Raw genomic sequence first — 23,313 nt, 5'->3', positions numbered from 1 at the left:
TACAATATAAAGATATTCAAATTAGTTGACAGATTCTGAATAGGGAATCTCAGAGCTCTTGAAAATTATAATCCATTACCATCGTGTGGACCCATCTCCTTTAATATAAAGCCCTTTAAAAGAATGTCACTTTTGATGAAAGAGGTTTCTTAAGAGGTTTGGAAGGAAAAATAAGTTGACAAAAGAAGTATTTGAACTACAGAGGAATTCTTGTGAGGGGATTTTCTGATCATTTTGAAACTTGATGCAGTAGTTGTCTGCATCCTGTTCACAAACTATCTGTTAAAGTCATTGGCCCGTATTCTGATAGCAGGTTTAACTTAAACTCAGTTTTAAAGTTGTGGTTTAAGTATGGGAAGCCAAAAGTATCAAAATTTTTATTAAGTTGTATGTTTCTTATGTTCACTGTGCTCTTTCCTGATTCATCGATGGTGAAGACAATCATCTATTTATACTTCCTATTCAATTATGAAAGATTTGAGAGCCAAATGAGCTGAAGTATGATATCTCTACTGTTAGTGATTTATGTAACAATTGGCTATCCATTCTTAAACCACAACTTTAAACCTGAGTTTAAGTTAAACCTGCTACCAGAATACGAGCCATTGAGTTTTGAGGGTATAGGAGGTCAAAGTTTGACAAGTATTTACATGTTGGTTGTAAGATTTAAGATAGTAACATGCTGAAGGTTATGTTTCTATGATCTAATGTACTGTGAATTCAGACAGAATCAGTTTTTATTCCGAAAAGAAATTTTCCTCATTTTCTTTCTACCCTCTTCTTCTGACAAACTGTTATATTTCAAAATAATATATTTTCATCTCACCCTTTTTCATTCATTCACAGGTTGATTGCCCAAGGAATTTGGCTAAATCCGTCACTGTCGAGTAAGCTCTCTGGGCAATCCCAATATTCAGTCAACTCTGCCTTCCTGCATACAACACTTTGTCTTCACCAGCTTTACCTCTGAGGTCATTCACATTTTTCACTTTTCTCTATCAAGAAATCGTTCCTTTTTCTCATTCCAAATGTTGCTGCGACCAATTCATTCTTGTTGGAATTTTCTTTTATTTCTATGAAAATTGAGAGAAAGAGGCAAGCTTATAATATGATTTATGCTTTATAGAGAGATGTTATTTGTAAGAAGAATCAAAAGAAGAGATGTTGTACGAAGGCTATAGAAGTATTATACTATATGTGATGTAACTAGGTGTGACTTTATATTGTACAAGTTTATAAATTAAAAATTTTACAGATTCATTGTGATACAAATTTAATTGAAACCATGAAATGGTGATTCGTGAAATCCAACTCCCAGTTTGGGAATCATAACTGAGTGTGTTGTCGGGGGATAAGTTATACCTCAACGTGAATCAAGGGACCTTTCAGTGATCATGTGATCACATCTTGAAAATATTTTCTGAACAAACATTTGAATGAGTCCACATTGATAATACTAGACAAATAGACCACCCCCTAAAAATAATCCAGGTGAAAATACCGTTTGGTTCGGCAAGCTTTACTGAAGATTGCAAGTACCTTGAAATTTGATCAAAATACTCAATTGATGAAGATTTTTTGCATATTATTTAGCTTTTTGAAGAATTCATTTCCCCCTACACCAAGAATGAAATTCAGATTTTTACACCTTTAAGTTTTTATGTAATCTAAATTAGTATATTGGATGAATGGCTGAAAGAATGTTCAACTCTTCATGTCGATGAATATTGACTCAAAATCCTTTAGATTATATCTACTGTAATATTATTTGTGTAAAGCATTTTGTAGGACGCTGTTCCAGTGTGTTTATTGCTATATAAAAGCCAAATTATATTATTGTAATTATTGACATGTAAAGTCCCTTGTGTAAGTAGGAAAGATAACAAAAATTGAAAAATTACTGATATATTGAATTCTAAAATTCTTGTGAACATTCATCTCTATCCTCGCTTATATTAAATGGGTAAAGAGCCCTTTGGAAAATTTGAATGATCATAATTAAAGGCTTTTTGACTTTCAATGCCCATTGAGTGTTATTTGGTATTCATGGGGTAAAATGCCTTTCTAATAATATGCCAGAATCACTCAAGGTGAATTACATCATCAAACCTTGTACCTTTGTGTAAATACTACCATTCAATTTTAGTGCAATGTAAGTACGACCTTATGACCAGTATCAGTGTCTAAAGCTTCATATGTAGACAGTATCTGAATAGTTAAATTCCAAAAGGCACTAAGTCCATTTTTATAACTTCAAAATGTTCTCATGTTCTGAGAAGTATTTAAATGGGTGTCATTGAAAAGTGATATTACAAGGTGCTTTTTTCATAATTGCTTGAGAATTGTAGTTCAATGCTTTTGTAGGCAATGATGAAAATCCTATCAAAAGTGAATTTAGTGCCTTTTGGAAATGAATCCTTCCCATATGGATGTATATGAAGATATAGTGAATAATCTGGCGAGATGTTATAATTAGGAACTCTTTTTTATTAAAGGTTATATATAATCAGCATTTGTTTAGCATCAAAATGCTTTTTTGGGTTATTTATTGAGGAACCTTAGCTTTGGTTAAGTTTATTTATGTATGTAGTCATTATTTCATTTAAATTTCCAGACTATTCTGTACAACATATATGAATATTGATATTCACTTGGACATGGAGATCACCCATTGCCCTGCTGATGTATTCATCTTTAAGAACAATAAGCAAAAGTATGATTACAAAGCTTTTATGGAATAAATTATTCGCATTCAGATTCTACTATAGTTGTATATTATGATTTCTTACTGTACAATTATAAATTCCTTTTACTTCTCAAGAAAATGATTTTATTGTGAGATTTGTAGATTCATATGGACCATGCTTGCATTGCTGCATTCATTTCAGTCCCAGATGTGCATATCTGTGTTTGTTCATGTTTGTGTACTGGTACTGTGAATAATTTGTAGTTAAAATTCAACTATAGTTATATGTACATGTAACAAAGCATACCACAGGGCTTTTGTTGGTGATGACATGTATGTCATATCCATTTTTTTTTAATGAATGCCAAGAACTGATTACCGGTATAAAATTTGACTGATTGAATTGAATGCTTGAATGAATTGATCTGCTTTATTTTGTATATTTGTAAATATGAAAGAAAAAAATATTATGAAAAGGCTTGTGATATTGCAGCACTGTGCAGTGCTAATTACAAAGCGGATATAACATTATAATTCATAGAACAATGTCTTTGTCACACCATTGCTTTATCATTTCACTCCCAGAACCATGGAATGGTATGAAATAGTGAATAGACATGGGTGTGATAGTCAAAATATTGCATGGGATGAAAGAGGGATTTAAAGATTTATAATAAATATCTCTCAATGAATACAAACAAGTTTGAGAAATTGATGGCAATTAAGAAGTGTAACAAATTCTTGGCATATACAGCAAGGTTTTAAAGTTACTTAATAGCCAGCTACAATATAACATTGTAGACACCGGTGTATCTTTCAATTGTGCGACTTACAGTCCATGTGTAAGCTGGAAGTGAAGTCACAATTAAAGAAAGAAAGCAAGTTGTGTATGTCTTTGAAGAAATCTTAGGCACGGTTTGCCAGCACAAATTTGAATATGCAGCAATCATATTATGATGTCATGTGGCTGTGCAATGGTACATTTTGGATGGTAGGTTTGCAATGATAAAAACTTTGTTCACTCGGCTCGCACTTAGCTCACGTATAACATGCTGAAGAGGCCTTGAACAATGCATGCATGTTTGGTGTTGACACTTGTGACTTAGTATTTAAGTGATTAATTTTCACTTAACTCTGTGTCATTGAACCAGAATAGGACCCTTATTGTGATCCTGTTGGGAATCAGTGACCAAATTAGAAGATGAAAATAAATGAATTTGTGATGGCGTATTTATACATTTAAATCACTATTGATATTTTAAAGAAAGGACTGGAATGTTGGATAATGTATGAACATGTGAATGTAACTTATACTCATCTTTTGATATAAAATTTGTCATTAGAAATATAGTTTCATTTTTTCTAAGAAATTAACTGTGGGGGCAATATCAGTGAATAGTTTTTTTTTCTGTTAGTGTGTATTTAATTACCAGACTTATATTTTCATATACATTGGTACTGAAATTGCCTTTTGGTTTGTTTTTATTTTTTGTTTTGAGTGTTTTCTCTCTTTTAATGTATATTGCTATTTTCCTCTGTTATAGTCTTCCAAATGTTGGTTTAATATTAACATATTCATCTCAAGTCAGCATTCCAAATGTACATTCATTAACTTATTTCATGATATTTAAATGGATTTCAGTTGGTGGATATATTCATCACATATTATTTCATTTCATGATAGCTGTAGATGCAAGATATATGTACAGTATGGCGGAACAGAGAATACAAGTGATATTAAAACCCAATTCCATAACAAAGTAAAAAGCACAAGATCAAAATTTTGTTCAGAAATCTAATGAAGGATTAATATTATGATTTAGGATCTAAATACAATAATTGTTGATGAATTTAAGGGGTATTGCAAGAGTTGGATTGTTTGCATAAAAGTTTTCCTGTTCATCCGATCTTTGTTAGGTTGAATGTGAAGTGTTAGATTGTAATGTTTCATGTGTATAGGGCTTTTGAAATCCATGTAAAACTTAAGTGAAGTTCTGTAAAATCTTGGATTTGGATCTTGGTCTTTTAAGAGGGGCCAAATCTGAGAGGTGATCACTAGGTATGCTACACAATTCTCTGTTTTGAATTTATATAATCTCTTTATAATAAGTTGTTAATATCATGACATAATTATGAAGTGCTGTTATTGTGTACCTGTTTATTTTTCATAAAATGGACTTAGTGCCTTTATGTATTTACGTGTTACATTTTCAAACACACATACATCATTACCATACCATTTCCCCTCTATTTTACAGGATACTAGGGTAAATAGTTATGACCCAAAATCACAATGGTAGTTTCAATTGCACCATGGTACAAAAACCCTAGACTTTGCAGATATCTTGTATTATTCATTCGATTTAGTGCCCCTTACCACTAGCATGCATTTATAATCTGACTTTTCTTTGTGTACGCAATGAAAGAAGCGTAATTATGTACATAAACTATGCATAATCCTTGGTTTTGTTCCATGGTACAATTGAAACCACGTTTGTGAATTTAGGCCTGTTATGTTTTCAAACTCAAGTTTATATGTGAGGGAGCTTTTGTTAAATACTGCAGAAAAGACCCCCAAAATTAGTTGGATTATGCCACTGTATTCGGTTGTACTATGCCAGAATGTAAAAATACCCAGTCAAGTTCCGAAAGGAAGTATCTTCGCTCACTACATACAGTACATACTGGGAAAGAATGGAAGTATCTTCGCCCACTATATACAGTACATACTGGGAAAGAATGGAAGTATCTTCGCCCACTATATACAGTACATACTGGGAAAGAATTCTTTTAAAAGGGGAAGTGTTTCATGGAGTATCTCATTAGTGGATTTTACTGACTAATGTGTTCTCAGCCAATCAGATGTAAGGATTTCAGTAGCTTTTAACCAATTGTTGGTAAAAATCACTGTCCACATGTTTTTGTTTCATGAAATCCTCCCCTTTATCCAGGTTCTTGAAATTGGTCAAATTCCTAGTTTTATGGCAGCTGGATTTAGCCTTGCTGAAAGATGAAAATGTGCAATTTAGGCCACTTCAGTGTAGCAGCATAATTTTGGTAATCCTTTACACATATATTCAGGGGTGATCATGTTACAGTGAGGGGGGGGGGGCAGGCTGTCAAAGGTGATTTTCTTGCAATAGGAGAAAACAAAAAAGAAGAAAAGGAAACACAAAAAAGGAATGAGATGACTCATCAAGCTGCACTTTTGGTAAATCTGCCCCCTAAAGTACCCTGACACTACCCCTGTGTATATTGGTATTCAATCTTCTTATGAGAACATTTTGAGTGAAAGTTTTGTGATGAACACTGTACATGTACTATATGTTTGCCTTCTGTGCATGAGTATGCCATTATGTATGGATTCATAAACCACTAAATGCTCTCATTATTAATTGCTGTCTAATCTACTGTTCCTTGATATTGATGTATTTAATGCTTTGTGCAAATCTGTGTGTCCAGAAATAAAGAATTATTATTTCAAGTAGAGTTCAACTCCAGGGGACCATTTCACAAAGTAAAGTGTGATTAATGTCATGCTTAAAAATTCTGTGTTACGTGCTTTCTAACAAGTCATAGCACTGCTTAGATTGTGCTAAGGGAACATGCGCTTCTGTTTTGTCATCATTGATATTACAAGTTGAAATACCACATGGGCATCAGCACTTAAGCATGACTTTATACCACACTGCACTATGTGAGACAGTCACCTTGAGAGGTAGGCTAACTTATATTAGTTGCAAACAAAGCTGTCATTAAAATATTACTAATCGGAGATAATGACCCGTCTGTTTGTGTTGTAGTATTTGTGTCTTTTTTGTGAGGTAGCTATACTCTTGGAAAAGAGGAAACACATTCTTACACTTATGATAGAGAAGAGAATGGGACATCAGTGATTGTCCTGTTGTATAATTGTAACCCCCCCCCCAAAAAAAAAAAGAAGTTTCCCGGGAATTGATACAACATGAAGGTTGAAAGCAAACTCAAATCTGGTATATTTCTTTAACAAACCTTTTGTATCTCTTTCTGGTCAGCTCTTTAAACAATAAATAAATAAACTACTGGTATTGCCATTCTACTCTCCCTACCTTATCACCCTCTCTCTTCTTGCTATTCTTTTATGCCCACTATTTTCCTCTCTTCAAATTTTCTCTTCCCACGACTGCCCCACCCCCTTCTGCATCCTCCATCTTCTCAATCTCTCTCTCACAGCCCCCATCCCTTCCCCCTCTCACCTCATCCACCAAACCATTCATCATGCATTTCCTTTTTGCCTGAATCAACCTTCCAAACACAAAGTAAAATAGACTGCAGAAATGTTTTTTTATCATTTGTGTACAAAACATTTATATATATGTGCCAACTGAATAGAATGCATCTTTAAACTATCATTATACTACCAGTATTCATTTAAAAAAATGGCATACATTCTAAATTTATGATGAAACTAGTATATGTCAATTCTATATTGCTCGGTTATCATTAGACAATGTATAATTTTCATATATTAGTTTATTATATTTAGTCGGTTTAATTGTACAAACAGTGAAGGCAAGGATCCTAAAAATTAACTGTATTAATTAATTTCACAAATTTGTTATTCTTGGTAAAGTTGATCAGTAGATCATGTCAAAACCCAACTAAGATGTGTTAGGCTATTTCCCTGTTATACATCAGTTCCATAATGATATTTTGCTGTACTTAAACTGCATATGAGACCAACAAATGTACCTTATCAAGTGACCTATATCTACGTTACATGAATTGAAGTGTGCAATTAGTGATGTATAGTAAAACAAATTATGTGATTTTAATCATTCATGTATTCAACATATACCTTCAAGCTTTTCTTAACTTGATTAGTGGACTGGTGAATAAGTCCACGGTCTTTGAACCATAGGGTCCGAGATTCAATTGCCATCAAAGCAAGTCCTTTGGCAAGAAGTTCATCTACATTTGCCACTCTCAACCCAGGGCCCGTGTCATAAAAATTGGATAGCAGTTTAAAGCTACTGAAATCGTTCAATTTGATGGGTTGATGGTAAACTTGATATAGAAATTTTGCATTTATTACTAATTCTTTATGAAATGGGATCCCCGCAGGCGAACCAAATATGCTATATCATGTTTGCCAGTCACTTAGGAAGCTTGCATTTCGCCTATGACTGGTGTAATAATGTCTATTTGCAGCTAGCATCACAATGCTACCGTTATTAAAACACTAAACAGGTGGCCATTATTATTCAGTAGTATAGAGGATGATGAATGTAATGTACAGTAATACATGGTAGAAATATTACCTAAATAGAAAAAAAAACATATCTTACAAAAGTATGTACAATATTATTCTGCATATGTACAAAAATATTCTTTTGACTAATGTATTCACATCATAAGCATCAACTGTAGGCTATGAGAGATTATTTAAATAAAATATATTTAAATTTCATGACTATGCTAATAACATTTTCAGCACATAAAAAATGCAAGTGGTGTTGAAATGGTCACATGAATGTGATGACAGCAATAATAAGGAATAGGAATAATAATTAAAATCAAAGCCAATATCCAGGCAATGATACAATAATATGAATTCCAATTTCTTTGCGACTAATTGATATTTTAGCATAAAACATACAGCCATAAATTTATTATTCAACTGAGGATGATTGTATTTAAACTTCACAACAGCCTAGCTTTCTAAAATAAACTTTACACAATCTGTAGCTACTATAATATTCTTGGGAATGGTTTTCCTGATAAAGGAGGTGTTTTGGTGATTATCACAAGTTCTAAAAAAATATATACATCATGAAATTGTGAATGTATCCAAGTATTGCAAATAGTTTGATCCAAGATTACGACATTCTGAGTCTCGAAACATGAACTTCGATGATCATGACCCTCAGCGCTGGACTGCACAGCAGTACCCCTGAGGAAAAAAAATATGAGAGGAAGTGAGCCTGGTTTCATGAAACTTAGCATCAACGGTAACTATGCAAACAATAATAACAGCTTGTTACAACCAATCACAATCTCTCCAAGAGTGGAATTTTAGCCCGGGGGGGGGGGGGGGGGGGGGCCACTTCCATTGACGAGTGGATACCATGCGCGACCATGGGGTCTCGAAAAGCACCCTAAACACGTATTTTCCATTTTCTGAAAATGCACCCCTTAACAAGTATTGGCGTGTAAAACCATACCCTTAACAAGTATTGGAAACAAAACGATACTCTTGGCAAGTTCCCTGAATTGACCCCTAAACAAGTACAGCAATATTTTTATTGTTATGTCACAGACGTCGGCCTACCTTCACCCACATCATTGGGTTTAGTACAGGTCGCACCTCCCACATCTCGCCCAAATCGTACTCTAAACACGTAGTGTTGACTCTTGGGGCAAAAGTACACCCTTTATAAAACATTTTAGTCTTAATTTTTTACACCCTCGCAAATTTGACCCTAAACACATAGCTTTCCTAGCGAAAATAGATACCCTTTTTTCATTAATTTAGTGTTTTTGACACCCTTATCACGTTACGTACGTAACGTGCCCTATCTTGAAAAATACATCCTTTTTACGTGTTTTTTTGGTCGCGCATGGTATCCACTCGTCAATGTAAGTGGCCCCCCCTGGGAATTTTAGAGAACGAGGGCGCATATTGTTGTGCACATGTTCTATGTGCGATGAGTGAGTGTAGGGTTTTCCGGACAAATAACTCCTGCCATTTGTACAAATGTCATAGTTTTAAATAAGATTGACCTAGTATAATGTTTTGTTAAATTTTTAGTCAATAATGTACATTCACTGATATCCATTTATCTGATTGGCATTTGATTTACATTTCACATCCTCTTCACCTTTATTGCTTTATGGTATAAACATTCATATAATCTCATACTGAATTTGAATTGTGACATTAACTTTTGAGTGGATTTATACCAAAACTTTAAATAGGCTTTAGTGAGTGATGAATATAGCTATTATTACATATGATCCTTTCATGAAAGAATGCTAAAAAATGATACTCTACCTTTTGACCCGGTGCAGGTCTTTTGACTGCTATTCTGTCATATAATGCTTTCACTGGTGCAAAACATTGTGCAAGCTTTTTCTACAATTAAAAAATAGAAAATTAACATTTAAAGGATTATTGCCAATATTGGATTCAATATAAATAAAATTCATTCCATATTTCACCATGGTCATCTAGGAAAAATGTCTATCATTTAATCCAATGGCAATTATTCAGAAAATCTTCACTGTCAAGTTATATTCATTGTTGTGAGTATAACCTTTAGTTTCATCATTGTTAGAAGAAAACAATGAGCTATTGGTTTCTTCATGAAATATTTTTAGAAAGAAAATTGTTAAAGAAAAAGAGAATTAAATATAAATAGACAGGTATGTAAAAAAAAATATATATAAATTTCTGTTGTGTACGTCTTTAAAATATCTTCTCAAAACCTTTTTTAATAATTTATATTTGCTTAATAGATTTGGCACTTTATAAACCACAATATTATTATTAATATTATTACTACTACTACTACTATTATTATTATTATTATTATCATCATTATTATCAATCATGGGCGGAAATTGGACCCCAAAAGTAGGGGACCAGGGCCTGGAAAATTTGACAAGCAAAAAAAAAAAAAAGTTATCACCCAAAATGGAAGGTAATCTTAAAACAATTTGACAAGCAAAAAAAAAAAAGGTTTCACCCAAAATGTAAGGTCATTTAGTCCAAAATACATTTTTGATTGTGAAGCGATTTTTTTTGTGCTCCATCATAAAAGACCAAAAATAGTAGGGGGGACATTTGATATTATGTCCCCCCTACTATTTTGGGTAGGGGGGACGCGTCCCCCTGGGATTTCCGCCCATGTTATCAATAGCCTGCAAGTTGGCACTTTATAAACCACAATATTATTATTACTATTATTATTATTACTATTATTATTATTACTATTATTATTATTATTATTATTATTATTACTATTATTATTACTATTATTATTATTACTATTATTATTATTATCATCATCATCATTATCAATAGTCTGCAAGCAGGACAAATTAAATTTGACACTTTAACAAATTATACCATGTATGGGCGGAGACTAGAACACTGGTCTCCCCTCTAATGTATGTTGTAATAATAACATTATATTTGTCTTTTTGAAAGTGCCAAATATGTATTTAAAAAAAAATGAATAAGTAAAGTAATAAAATTAAAATAAGATTAATTGATTACCTTGAGTCCTTCTAGGCATGTCATCCTTCCATTTGATCCTAGGAGCGCTCCGTTTGATTCCTCGTTAATTGCTAAAGTCTTGGCGTTCTTAGCTTTCTCAAGGTGGGACCCCGCCTCTGTGCAACCATTCTCACCCCAGTTCACCTGTCATAATAAATATTATTACACTTGCTTTTAATATAGGCTTTTATTGCCAATTTGAGATTTATTAATAGTGCTTGAGGGATCTCATTTCAATCAGCCAAGACTTTTTTATTCCTGGCTATTTTTTTTCTTATTTCCCCATCATTCTTTCGTGAGCCAGCATCACAGGTTTTTTTTTTCCATAACCTTTATAAAAAGTAAAGCATTTAATTTTATACAAACTGATATTTCAATGATGTTATTCTTTATGTAAATTGTTTTTTTATCTTGTTTGTGAAATAAAGAATGAATTGAATCAAATTATCTCTCTTAGAAATAATTTTTCTACCAAAGTCTGATTCCTACTTAAAACAAATTAAACCAGCAGTCATTTATAGCACCACCTCAAGTCCTCATCTGCAAGAGTGTCGAAACATTTAAGATTAAGCTAAAAACTTACATCTTTAACTCATTTTATCAATGATTTTCTGTTACATGTAATTTTGTTTGCCCCCCCCCCCTTTCACTTGTGCGCCTTGAGCATCTCTTATATATATCTAGCAAGTTTCATAACCCATGATGATGCAATAATCAGAGCAGAGTAGTCTTGTAATGTAGGCCCACTTGAATATGATAACAAATTTACTACTTATACATTAATACTGCAAGAATTTATAGACCAAATAGCTAAACAAGCAACTTCCCCTTTTAACTCATTGCCTATTGGCAAGAATTGAGATGAAAGCTGCAATCAAAACTAAACTTACCCTCATGGCTTTTATCCCTCCTACTCCGCCTCCACCATAGTACGACGCGTCTACTGTTGGCCACTTCTTATCGGTGGGCGAGGCAGGAGGAGAAGGGGGAGGGGGCGGAGGCTTCACGACAACCTGCAACATAAAAAAATAAGGCCAATGTCCTCATCAAGATAATTGAGCACGTGTACTCGAATTGATGCCATCATACTTACATTCAAAATTTTTATTCTTTCTTTTACAAACTCCAATAAGGAGAGGGGTCAAGGTTGATAAATAATTGATCCTACACAACTTGCAATAAAAAAATCTAAAAACGTCCTATGTTGGTGGAGTGGCAAGCTTAGTTCCAAGTAACTTCTTCATTGTATTTTCATCGGGTTAAAAAAAAATGAATTCTTTTCATTGAAATATACAACATATTAATTTCTTATATTTTGAGGTAAATTGATTGTAGTTAGTGTGTCTTCTGCATAGCCTGTCGGTCATTTTTCGATTCTTTGCATTTGGAAATGTAGGAGATAGCGCGAACGCAGATCTCCGCTACCATAAATTATACGCCCGAGTTCCCCACGTTTGGGGGAATCGCAAGATTCAGCAAGCCGGAGTGCAATGGCAAGCCTCGCCCTGGGGGTGCATCCTTCTTGATCAATGCGACCCCTGCGCCAGGTAAGTATGCATTCATGAAATACCTCTACCTATTCATACAATTCTAATGACACGCAAAAAACGGTTAAGGTTTTATCAGACACAAACTAAACATCATCTAAAAATAAAGCGTATTTGGAATCATACTTTCTAAAATATACATATGAGTTGGTGAATAGTACAGTAATAAAGTAAGGAGAACAGATCTTGAAAAAAAAAAATCAAATAAAGTCAAAATTACACATTATCTACAAATTTGTACACCGCAAGCACTGGCAAAGAGCGGAGAGTGAGTCTACTAATGAATATTCATGATCTATTCAATAACTTGAATGACGTCATAGCGTTTAATAATTTTGCTATTGCTCGGTCTTGCGTACGCGTGCGTGTATTTACTGTGCGCAGCGTCTGTGGTGCGCGTTGTATACCGATACCGCACGCCGAGCATTGATCAAGATCGTATTTGCGTTCTTGTTCCATATCCGTTTTATTCTAGCAGAACGGTAAATGGACTTAGTTTCGTTTCGGATTTAAAAAAACATAGGCTTTATTAATCGAATATTGACCTAAAGATAGCCGCGACCAAAGAGAACCTGTTTGATCGCGGCTTGCCCGATATATGCTCGCAAGGCCAACTTCTTTTGATGCTTGCACATCTGCGGTCGTAATGATTAGGCCCTATTCCAAATTAAAAACGGGAAAACTTCGGAGCAAGCATTATCAATATAAAATATATTTCACTTCTACATTATAGTAGAAAAAATGTCACATCTAGGCCATAATGACATGCAACCCCACTAGTCTGCTGTGCAAACCCTTCACTCGAGTTATGGGTCTGAATGCAATAATTTGCAGCCTACTCATGCCTTGTGTACTGAAGGCCCTCTCGCTAAGGAATTGAACAGCAAGTTTTGTATGTGCTAGTCTTTGCGTGGAGACACACTTGCTGATCAAAGTTTCAATCAGGTGTGTGTGTGTGTATTTGAGTTTTGTCAGACGTGTATCAATCAGATATGATTATTTACGTCTGGGACCGACCTTTAACGTCACCATCCGAAAGACGTGACCAGGGCTCGAACCTCGAACCTCTGCATCAATTTGTAACTTCCCCACAGCTTGGATTACAGGCGCACGCCACAACGCCCAGTTGTGGCGTGCAGGGTCTGTGCCTGCAGACTACACCCCCTCCATAAAAAATATCCTGGCGTCGTAGTCATATCAACCCATAAATTATGATTAAAAAAAAAACAGGTATAAACTTCCGAAGGATTTAAATGGTTATAACACTGCATGGCCATAAAAATTTCTCTCAAGTTTTCCTCACTTCAATCACAAAATACATGTATAGGGCACCTAATATATAAATTATGATAAAAACAGGAATAAAACTTCAGAAGGATTTTTGAATTGTTATAACCCTGGCTATAACATTTCTCTCAAGTTTTCCTCACTTCACTCACAAAATACATGTATAAACATTCAATCTGTGATTGCCAATCATGTTTTCTTGCAAGTGCACCTGAATTGAAATACAATATCAACAGAATCACGATTTAAAGAAAAGTTAGTTTGCATATAGGCCTGTTTCGAAAAGCATCTTAATCTTTTTTTTAGTTACTGAAACTTTTGAAAACTTGAAAAGTCCCGTTTCATGCGTTTTGAACGCACAAACTCTTATTTAATACTGTAGTCACCCCATCGAAAATGAATTAAAGGGGAAGTCACCATAACAAATAGTTTATTGTAAAAATAGCAGACCAAAATAATAATAAATATTGCCGAAGGTTTGAAAAATCCATCAAAGAATTAAAAAGTTATTAGAATGTTAATTATTTAATTTGTGACGTCATATGCGAGCAGCATTCCTACATAGTGAATGGTAAAAATCGATGAAATGTCATTTTCTCAGAAAATTAAAAAAAAAATTTACTGTACCTTTTGTACATCAATAGCTCATCGAATTATTTGTATATCAATAGACAAATCATTTCACAATGAGAAATTACCGACTTAATAACTAATATAACTAATTATCTATATTTAAAAAGTGAAATTTTCATTTGTCATTTGATTTCGCTTTATTTAAATTTCCAGCAACAAATGCAATACTTCGTTTTGTCTCGCACAACATGAAAGGGGGGGGGGGGGGTATAACGGCACCTGCACAATTCACTGATTTTCTTTCTCAGTTCCGACGAAAAGCAGACTGAGTTCACTTGCTCGAAACATCAAGAAACATCAAGACTATCAGTTCTTCTTAAGATCTATTATCTGAAAGAATACCAAACAGTTGGAGATTTTTTCAGGACTATCTTATACGTGGTGCTACCAAAATCTTTGCCCCCTTTCTGTCTTATTTTGTAAGTCATTATGATATTGTTGTTTAATTGTTTTATGCAATTGTTTCGAATTATTTTACTTGTGATTTGTGTATTGTATAAATTTGATTTAAGAAAAAAAAACACATCTGACAAAAAATAGTGAGCGAATACCTCCTTGTCGAAAAAAATGTAAAAAAGTCAATATAATGAACCCAAAGTTGGAAATAAACAAGTAAAACAGAATAAGTATTATAAAAACTTACCACACAACATAGGAGCTGCCAGAACCACCATAGAAGAAATAGACCAATAGCAAGAAGAGCGAATAACAAGCCCAAAACAATACCAGTTACATTGGGCTATAGTTAGATAGATGGGGGAAAAACAGAGAGAGGAGATTAAAGTATGAGCTACATGTATTTAGTTGACAACGGTATTAATTTAACCTGCTCGATTCAACGCCAGAGGAAAATAAGAATGCATTACATCAAAGTACAAAATATTTTTCCCTCATCTTAAAATAAACCCCATTGCACTTGCTCTTGCCCGCCCGGTTTTACGTACTAACCCCGCAAACTCACTTACTAGAATTAACGGTAACTCAAATCTGCTTGTTATAAAGTTTTACCTATTTCTTACCAAGCGCATACAATGAAAAAACTTTTGCCATAAAAACCCTGGCAAATAAACAAAAACTCTGGCAAACAAAATTATGCCATTGAAAATTATACATTAAAAAACTCTTTGTTCTTGTTGATGAAATAATGAAGAAATGTAAGAATTAAGGAAGTGGGTTGACAGAGATTTATAGGTTTATCAGTTTGGGCGAACCAGAAGGGGGGGACCTTAGTTTGTCCCGTCCCTTTTTCATTCTTTTTATTTGCTTAGCCATTTATTTTTTATAACACCACCCCCTTCGGTCAATGCTGGATCCATCCCTGCTATCAGTAATAAAGAAAGTGGAGAGAAAAACAAAAACATCCATGTCCGTGTTGGGAAGGACAAGAGATACTGCATCCTGATAAAGAGTTGAGCATTATACTGTATAATTATAATTTTAACTTGATTTTACATACAATAATTAAAAAGGGTGATTGTTATAAGTTTGGAGATATTGATGACATTTACAGCAAGGGCCCACGAAAACGAGGGTGAGGGGAGGGGGGGGGGGGGGGGGGTAGGCTGTTGGGCTTCATCCCCGAAAGTCCTGTCACCATGTACGAAAAGGTGACAAGTAAATTATGATTTTAAAATGCGTTCCGTGACCCCTGAACAGGCACTAAATATAATCAGCTGGAAAAAAATCTTTAAAAATTAATGATCTTGAAGAATCTACTTAACATACCGGTGTGCAAGTCGAGCCAGTAATAGTAACATTACTCGATATAAAGGTCTTTCCATTCACCGAAACTTGGAGCACCACAAAACTGAAACAAAACATTAATAAAAAGTAATGATGCAATTTTCTAAAATCATTGTTATAATAACATGATAAAATGAAATTCGAGGAGATCGCCATCAATATCATTATCTATTCAACATGATTACCTCTAACAATATGCTCATAATGATCGCAATCTGGTCACCATCATTCATCACCACCACCGCCACCACCATCACCACCACCGCCACCACCATCATCATCATCATCACCACCACCACCACCACCATCATCATCATAATCATCATCATCAACATCATAATCATCATCACCACCACCACCACCACCACCGCCACCACCACCAACATCATCATTATTGCTTACCTCCCATCTGCCTCTATGTGTGGCGCTGCACAAACCAATTCACTGTCAGTCACTGAATACGGCGAAACCTCTGGAAAAAAAAGAAAGATCCATATCTATACCAAAACAGATACACAATGTTTTTAATATACAGGGAAGGGGTATGAGGCTGTCCCTCCCTCGAGATTTCTAAAGTAGTGAAAAAAAAGGAGTAAAACGGAAATAAGATGAAGAAAGGGAAAAGGAGAAAGAGGACTATGAAAGGAAGAGGTCTCAACTCAAGAATTCCAGTATCATAATAAGTGGAAAGAATGATGTCAATCCCATACAATTAAGCTGCAAAAAATTCAGAAGAGGGCTGCGAGAATTATATTGAACAAGACATACGACACACCGTCGGCTGATTTGTTCACAAGTCTTAAATGGATGACACTAGACAAACGATTTGAGCTCAGTCGCGTTTTGATGATATTTAAATGTGTTCATAATTTAGCACCTTCTTACCTTCAGGTAAACTTAACCAATCAAAATGATGTACATGAACATCATACCAGACAGAGAGACAGTGGATATTTACGCGTGCCCAAGTTTCGCACTGATTGTGTAGTCCAATCGTATCTTCAATATTTGAATGGAATAAGCTTGATAATTCAATTAGAACAACTCCTTCTGTCATTTCATTTAAGAGAATGTTTAAAAGAACTTGTAATTTATAAATAACTTGCGGAACATCCACTGTTGTGCTTCTTTTGTGTTAGCATGACCTTGATGATTTGGTGTATATTATCAGTATTTTCAAGATGTCCTTCTTAATTAATTTGATTTATTGATATTTTATTATACGTCAAACGAGTGCCCGTCTGCGTTTTGTTTGCTGCTAAGTTTGTTAATGTTTCGTTTTACATTCAAATCCTAATGTGAATCTTAATGCTGTAACATTCTGTACATACGTTATGCATTTTGTAAATATGTTTATTGTTATTCAGGGCCCCATGGAAGACCACTACTTATTGGTGAATGGGCTACCCTGTCAAAATATCAGAAATAAATAAATAAAATAAATAAATAAAAAATGTCATCTTAAATACGCCTGGCCCCATAGCAAATATATCCTGATGACGCCATTGTTTTATGTTCACAAACTAAGATGAAATTATGGGTATACTGTAGATATAAAGTGAACAGCATGAAAGATAGAAGAACTAAGTGAAAGATAGAAGAACTGAGTGAAATATCAATACAGGGGAGGACCAAATAAGATAAGACTTTGGTGGAAATCAAGAAATATATGATATATCACGAAAAATGCAGAGGAAAAAAATGATAATAATAAAAATAACAACAATAACAACAACAACGACAACAACGTCAACAACGATAACAACAACAACAACAACAGCAACAATAATAATAATAATAATGATAATAATAATAATAATAATAATAATAATTACATTGATATAGCGCTTCATACTTTAAGTAAAGTATCAAGACTTCCGTCACTCATGCAGTGACTGAAGTCGAGAGCTTGCAAAAAACATTGCTTCACAACATAACAAAATATTCGGTCTTTTATAGAAAAAAAAGTTTTTACCTTGATTATCGGTATCATTAAGTCGAAAGTTACACAGTACTTTAGAGTTATCGTTTGTTCGAGTAAAACCATTCCCTCTTATAGTGACGTTGAACGTTTCTGTGAAGGAAATTAAAAACAATATCAAGGAGTAAGTATTACAGGGGACACGGACAACAGCACCTTTCACATATGACGGCGTGAAAAAAGTAATAATTACAAGTGGAGAACTGATAAGAAGAAAGGGAGAAGCTAGAGTACTCAGAATATTATGATTGGTCTGTATAGATTCAAGGTTCAAGATAATTTATTGCCATGTATAAAAAAATACACAATATAAAAAGTGAATGTAACATTATACACTGGCATACATATTCTACATTTGACAAACAATCACATACACTATAATAAATATGTATTGCACAAACTGCTTGAGAAGAGAAAGAAAGAGATGGAATCGATAGAAGAAAATTAGAGAGGGAATTGATAGAAGAGGAAAAGAGCAGTGCAATGCTGAATGTGATTCTCAAGTCATGGACCGTGCTTTACTAGTCTGCAGGCACAGACCCTGATTGAAACTTTGATCAGCAAGTGTGTCTCCATGCAAAGACTAGCACATACAAAACTTGCCGTTTCATTCGATCGACCCAATTTGATACTGCTGATTGGCAAAAGTGTATGAATATGATTCAAAATCTAACACTGATTCGAAAAATGGAAAACTACTGAACTTCCTATGCCCAAATTGGGAAGATATATCGATGATTTGGAACTATTTTTTGACTGGCGGAAGAATTGGGGCTATTTTACTGTTTCAGTTGATGAATTTGATCCCATCATAGTTATCTTCATAAATGGCGATTTATTTTTAAAATGAGCTGGCTACGATACCCTTCTCTGGTCAGATATGGAATGTCAGATATATATCTTATACAGAGGTAGTAAACATTCGACCCTCTAATTTCACATTTATTTTTTATTAATTTTTCTTAAGTGCCATTTTAACACACAAGTCTAAGGGGGATGTTTTACGCGCGTGACACCAGCGGTACACTGCCGGACCTCATCGACGACCGTAGGAAGACTTGTCCAGGGTCCCGTTTAATCAAGACTTGTTATAAGAACACAATCACTATTTTTATAGCAAAGTTTAGTTTTACTATCAGCCAATAAAATTGATGGATTTCAGTATAAAGCTTTAAACTGTTATATCATGTTTACATGTACATGATCTACGAGATTCGACATCAGGGGCCCATTTCATAAAACTTGTTATATTGGTCAAACTGACCATTCTCTTAGTTAACATGTGTCCGACCGAGAATATTTGTCAAAATCAACCAAATTATTGGTTAAAACCTACCTGGGCCCGTTGCATTATTACTATTATAATTACTATTATGATTATAATAACTTTTATGCAACGGGATCCAGGAATTTTGTTAATTTTGACCAATATCATCGGTCGGACACATGTTAACCAAGAGAATGGACATTTTGACCAATCCTTTTTAGAGTGTTGATACCCAGTGTTGATACACCACTAACTATACATAACAGACAGAAGGATCTATCCTTTGAAGTATAATGCCATAAACAATGCAAATATAACCATGATATACCAATTATAACAAAGAGTTATACATTTAAATGAAAATGAACAGAAAAATCTAGATTTCTGTTAAAAGTATTAGCAAAATGAAATAATATCAATCCATGATGGAAAATTACCTCCGATACAAACTTCAGTAGGATAAGCAGACAGGATTTCGACACAGGATGTATTGACGATCTGAATTATATAGATAATAATCAAAAGTATTATATTAACATCGGATACCTACAGCATGCAACTGTCTTAGAAAACATTAACAAAAAGTCTTAAGCAGTACTACTCTGTTTCACATCCATCAGGGAGCATTTCATTAAGGTTTCTTGATTCATTCCATTCCATTAAAATACATATTTACAATTTGAATACAATAATTTTACCAACATAAAAACGTGATTGGTGTTTCATACAAAGGAAAGTAAACAAATATAATTTTCGGGGTAGCTGCGAAAACTTAAAACATTAAATTGTCAAGGCTGTACCATAAATTGTAATTATTACAATACACAACCTTTTTACAGTAGAAAAATAATGAAAGTAATAAAAAGTAAAAATCATTAAACAATACAAATAATGTTTAATAAAAAGATTTTTTTTTCGTCTTCTGACAAGTTGTCAGATCCGACTATTATACTGAATTTTGATTGGCTGAAAAGCATAGAAGTCTGACTATTACTATAGTGATGGGTAGAACTTCCCACAATTCATTTCATGAAACGCTCCCAAGTCCCCAGAAATATGTCGACAATTACTACAAGATGCAAAATATATCATGATAACCATTAATTTCACCAACTTCTACGAAACAGTGAAATGTGCAACCTTGTTTTGAAGTGAAAGTTGCAATATTTCAATAAAATCTGATAATCCAAATTTTTGGTTCAATTTTCAATTTTAAGAAGTAGTCGGTATCAAGGCCGTACGCAGGGGAGGGGGAATTGCCCCCCCCCCCAGAAATGTTGAAAACCTACATTTTTTACTGGAATTTTCACAAAATCACCTTCAATATCACTTTTAAAGATGCAAAAGTGCCCCAATGACAAGCTCGGTCGCTTCGATTCATCGCTTTCAGGTTTCTTTAAAAAAAAAAGAAATACGTGTCCTGCCCCCACCCCCGGAAAAAATTCTACGTACGGTCTTTGGATATTAAGAATATGAGAAACGAAAGGCCCATAGAAAAAAGGAGCGACAAATACATTTACGTATCAATTTTCCAGAAAAAAATCAAATAAAAAGTAAAAATATGAGATTCTTTTTGACCTGGTCAATAACGCTGTCGAGGTCATTGAAGGTATCGCCTCTGAATATATGTTGCGATGTCGGTTTATCGGCGACGTCGATAAGGTCGTTGATATCGCTATCTCCTACACGTACAGCAAGGACACGAGCTCCAAGATTTCGAACTATATTAGCCTGCAAAAAACAAAAACACAACGAACAATACTTTTCTAATTAGAATTATTAATCAATTATTTATGTATTTTCATAATTATGATAATTTCTTCTTCATTCACTTATTTGTTAATAAATAAATTCTATATATTCCTTAGATTGAAATAAATTCGACCAAGGACCAATCCAGAGTTGGATTGAAGTTTTCAATCTAATAGATTTTAGAAATCAATCTTATTCGATTGAAACTTTCGATCCAATTATGGATTGGCCCGTGACCACAATCTATTAGATTGTCTTTAGAGAGTATCAAAATATATATTTATTCCACAATACCATAATTCATATCATATTCTATGTTAACTCATTGTTATTCACTCATTTATTCAATCACTGATTAGATTAATCACTAATAATCATATACTGAATGAATAATCTTGATACCTGTTGGATGGATTCTTGTACATCATCGAGCCGTCCATCCGTCAATGTTATTATCACACTAGCTTTATCACCACCTGTACATACAGGGATCAAGGATATCGTTGAATGGCGTAGAGAAAGAGGGGTAAGGAAGGAAGGAGAAAAGGAAAGGTTAATGCAAAGGAGATTGACAACGATCATGATGATGATGATGGTGGTGGTGGTTGTGGGGGTGGTGGTGATGATGATGGTGGTGGTGATGATGGCGACGATGATGATGGTGATGATGGTGATGATGATGGTGATGATGATGATGATGGTGGTGGTTGTGATGATGGTGGTGATGATGGCGATGGTGATGGTGGTGGTGATGATGGTGGTGGTGATGATGATGATGATGATGATGTTTACAATGATAATGATGATGAATGATGGTGGTGATGATGATGATGATGGTGGTGGTGATGATGGTGGTGATGATGGCGATGGTGATGATGATGGTGGTGGTGATGATGGTGGTGGTGATGATGATGATGATGTTGACAATAATAATGATGATGAATGATGGTGGTGATGATGATAGTGGCAGTGGGGGGATGATGATGATGATGGCGATGCTGATGATGATGGTGATGCTGCTGATGATGATGTTGACAATGATAATGATGATGAATGATGGTAGTGATGATGATAGTGGCAGTGGGGGGATGATGATGATGATGGCGATGATGACGATGATGGTGATGATGATGGTGGTGATGATGATGGCGATGATGATGGTGATGATGATGATGTTGACAATGATAATGATTATGCCTGATGGTGGTGATGATGATAGTGGCAGTGGGGGATGATGATGATGATGGATATTGTGATGCTTTCCTCTCCGTAATCATATCACTCTATATACCCCCCCCCCCCTCCCTCCCCAAGAAGAGCGAAACGCAAAATCAATTATCTTCGTGTTATCTTTTCAGTAAAAATAGTTACACTAATGACTGAAAATGAAATAAAACTATTTGAAGCCAAAGCACTTAAAACCACCGTTCCGCTTTTCCGGTGCACAAGAGTTATATGGAGAGACAAGCATGAACAAATCTTAAAGGCCTTTGGTTTGATGGTTATCAATAAAAGATATTTTTCCCCTTTGGGATAAAACTTGATTTTAAAGTTTGTTTGATATCACACCAATTATCGTTTTGTTTTCATTCTACTTTTACACCACCAAAAAGTGATTTCTGAGGGCGGGAGAGAGTTGATTCTTCGAATTTGAGATGGCTGGGCATATGGAACACCATACGGAAAGAGTGGACCCTCTCATCTCACTGTCTGCTGTTATGTAACAAGAAAACAATCGGTTATAACGAGATAAGCTGCTTCTTTGTTTCCCCTTTCTTTTTGTTTAATTTCATGTCATACTATTATTGTTTATAGTCGGCTTATTTATTCATTTATTACCTTTAATCACAACAATTCTATTTCCTATTCCCTTTCTTATACCCTCTAACATTCTATTCGTATATATATCTATTTCGTTTCTCTTCTTCTCATTGGTCTCCTTCTTCTCCTTTCATAATTTCAAGATAAAGTTTATTTCACACAACGTCCAATGATACTAAATGGACAAACAAAATTAATTTGAGTGGAGAACAATATAATCATTCATTTTTTTTCTGTAAGAGATTTTCAATCAATGTTCTATTTTATTCAAGATTATGAACTGTTTATTTTGTTGTAAATTTTCATTTTCTTACTGATCAAAACTATCAAGATGAA

General features: G+C 34.3%; 2 protein-coding genes and 1 non-coding gene across 5 annotated transcripts in view; 1 reads left to right on the top strand and 2 right to left on the bottom strand.

The window, feature by feature from the left end:
* The window catches only part of LOC129282060 (glutamine--fructose-6-phosphate aminotransferase [isomerizing] 2-like), a 39,338-nt gene extending 32,872 nt beyond the window's left edge, over positions 1–6,466 (top strand). For all 3 annotated transcript variants that reach the window (XM_064113504.1, XM_064113506.1, XM_064113505.1), the window contains one exon: positions 847–6,466. In XM_064113504.1, coding sequence (XP_063969574.1) covers positions 847–891 — 45 coding nt within the window. In that variant the 3' untranslated portion in view covers positions 892–6,466. The remainder of the gene's footprint in view (positions 1–846) is intronic.
* Positions 6,467–6,993: 527 nt separating this feature from the next.
* Positions 6,994–23,047, bottom strand: LOC129281751 (anthrax toxin receptor 1-like). Its single transcript, XM_064112807.1, has 12 exons — positions 22,996–23,047; positions 21,559–21,632; positions 20,983–21,135; positions 19,842–19,902; positions 18,132–18,230; positions 16,559–16,628; positions 16,139–16,220; positions 15,057–15,152; positions 11,837–11,959; positions 10,947–11,090; positions 9,720–9,800; positions 6,994–8,618 (listed from the first exon to the last, which is right to left on the bottom strand). The coding sequence occupies exons 1-12, from the start codon at positions 23,045–23,047 to the stop codon at positions 8,592–8,594; spliced, it is 1,062 nt and encodes a 353-aa protein (XP_063968877.1). The 3' UTR covers positions 6,994–8,591.
* On the bottom strand, positions 12,340–12,501 carry LOC135157571 (U1 spliceosomal RNA). The gene has a single exon (XR_010296558.1). It is a non-coding gene; the product is annotated as a U1 spliceosomal RNA (small nuclear RNA).
* Positions 23,048–23,313: the final 266 nt, after the last annotated feature.

The sequence above is a fragment of the Lytechinus pictus genome, chromosome 18, assembly GCF_037042905.1.
Source record: "Lytechinus pictus isolate F3 Inbred chromosome 18, Lp3.0, whole genome shotgun sequence".
Lineage (NCBI taxonomy): Eukaryota > Metazoa > Echinodermata > Echinoidea > Temnopleuroida > Toxopneustidae > Lytechinus > Lytechinus pictus.
This window is presented reverse-complemented; position numbering and strand designations above follow the sequence as displayed.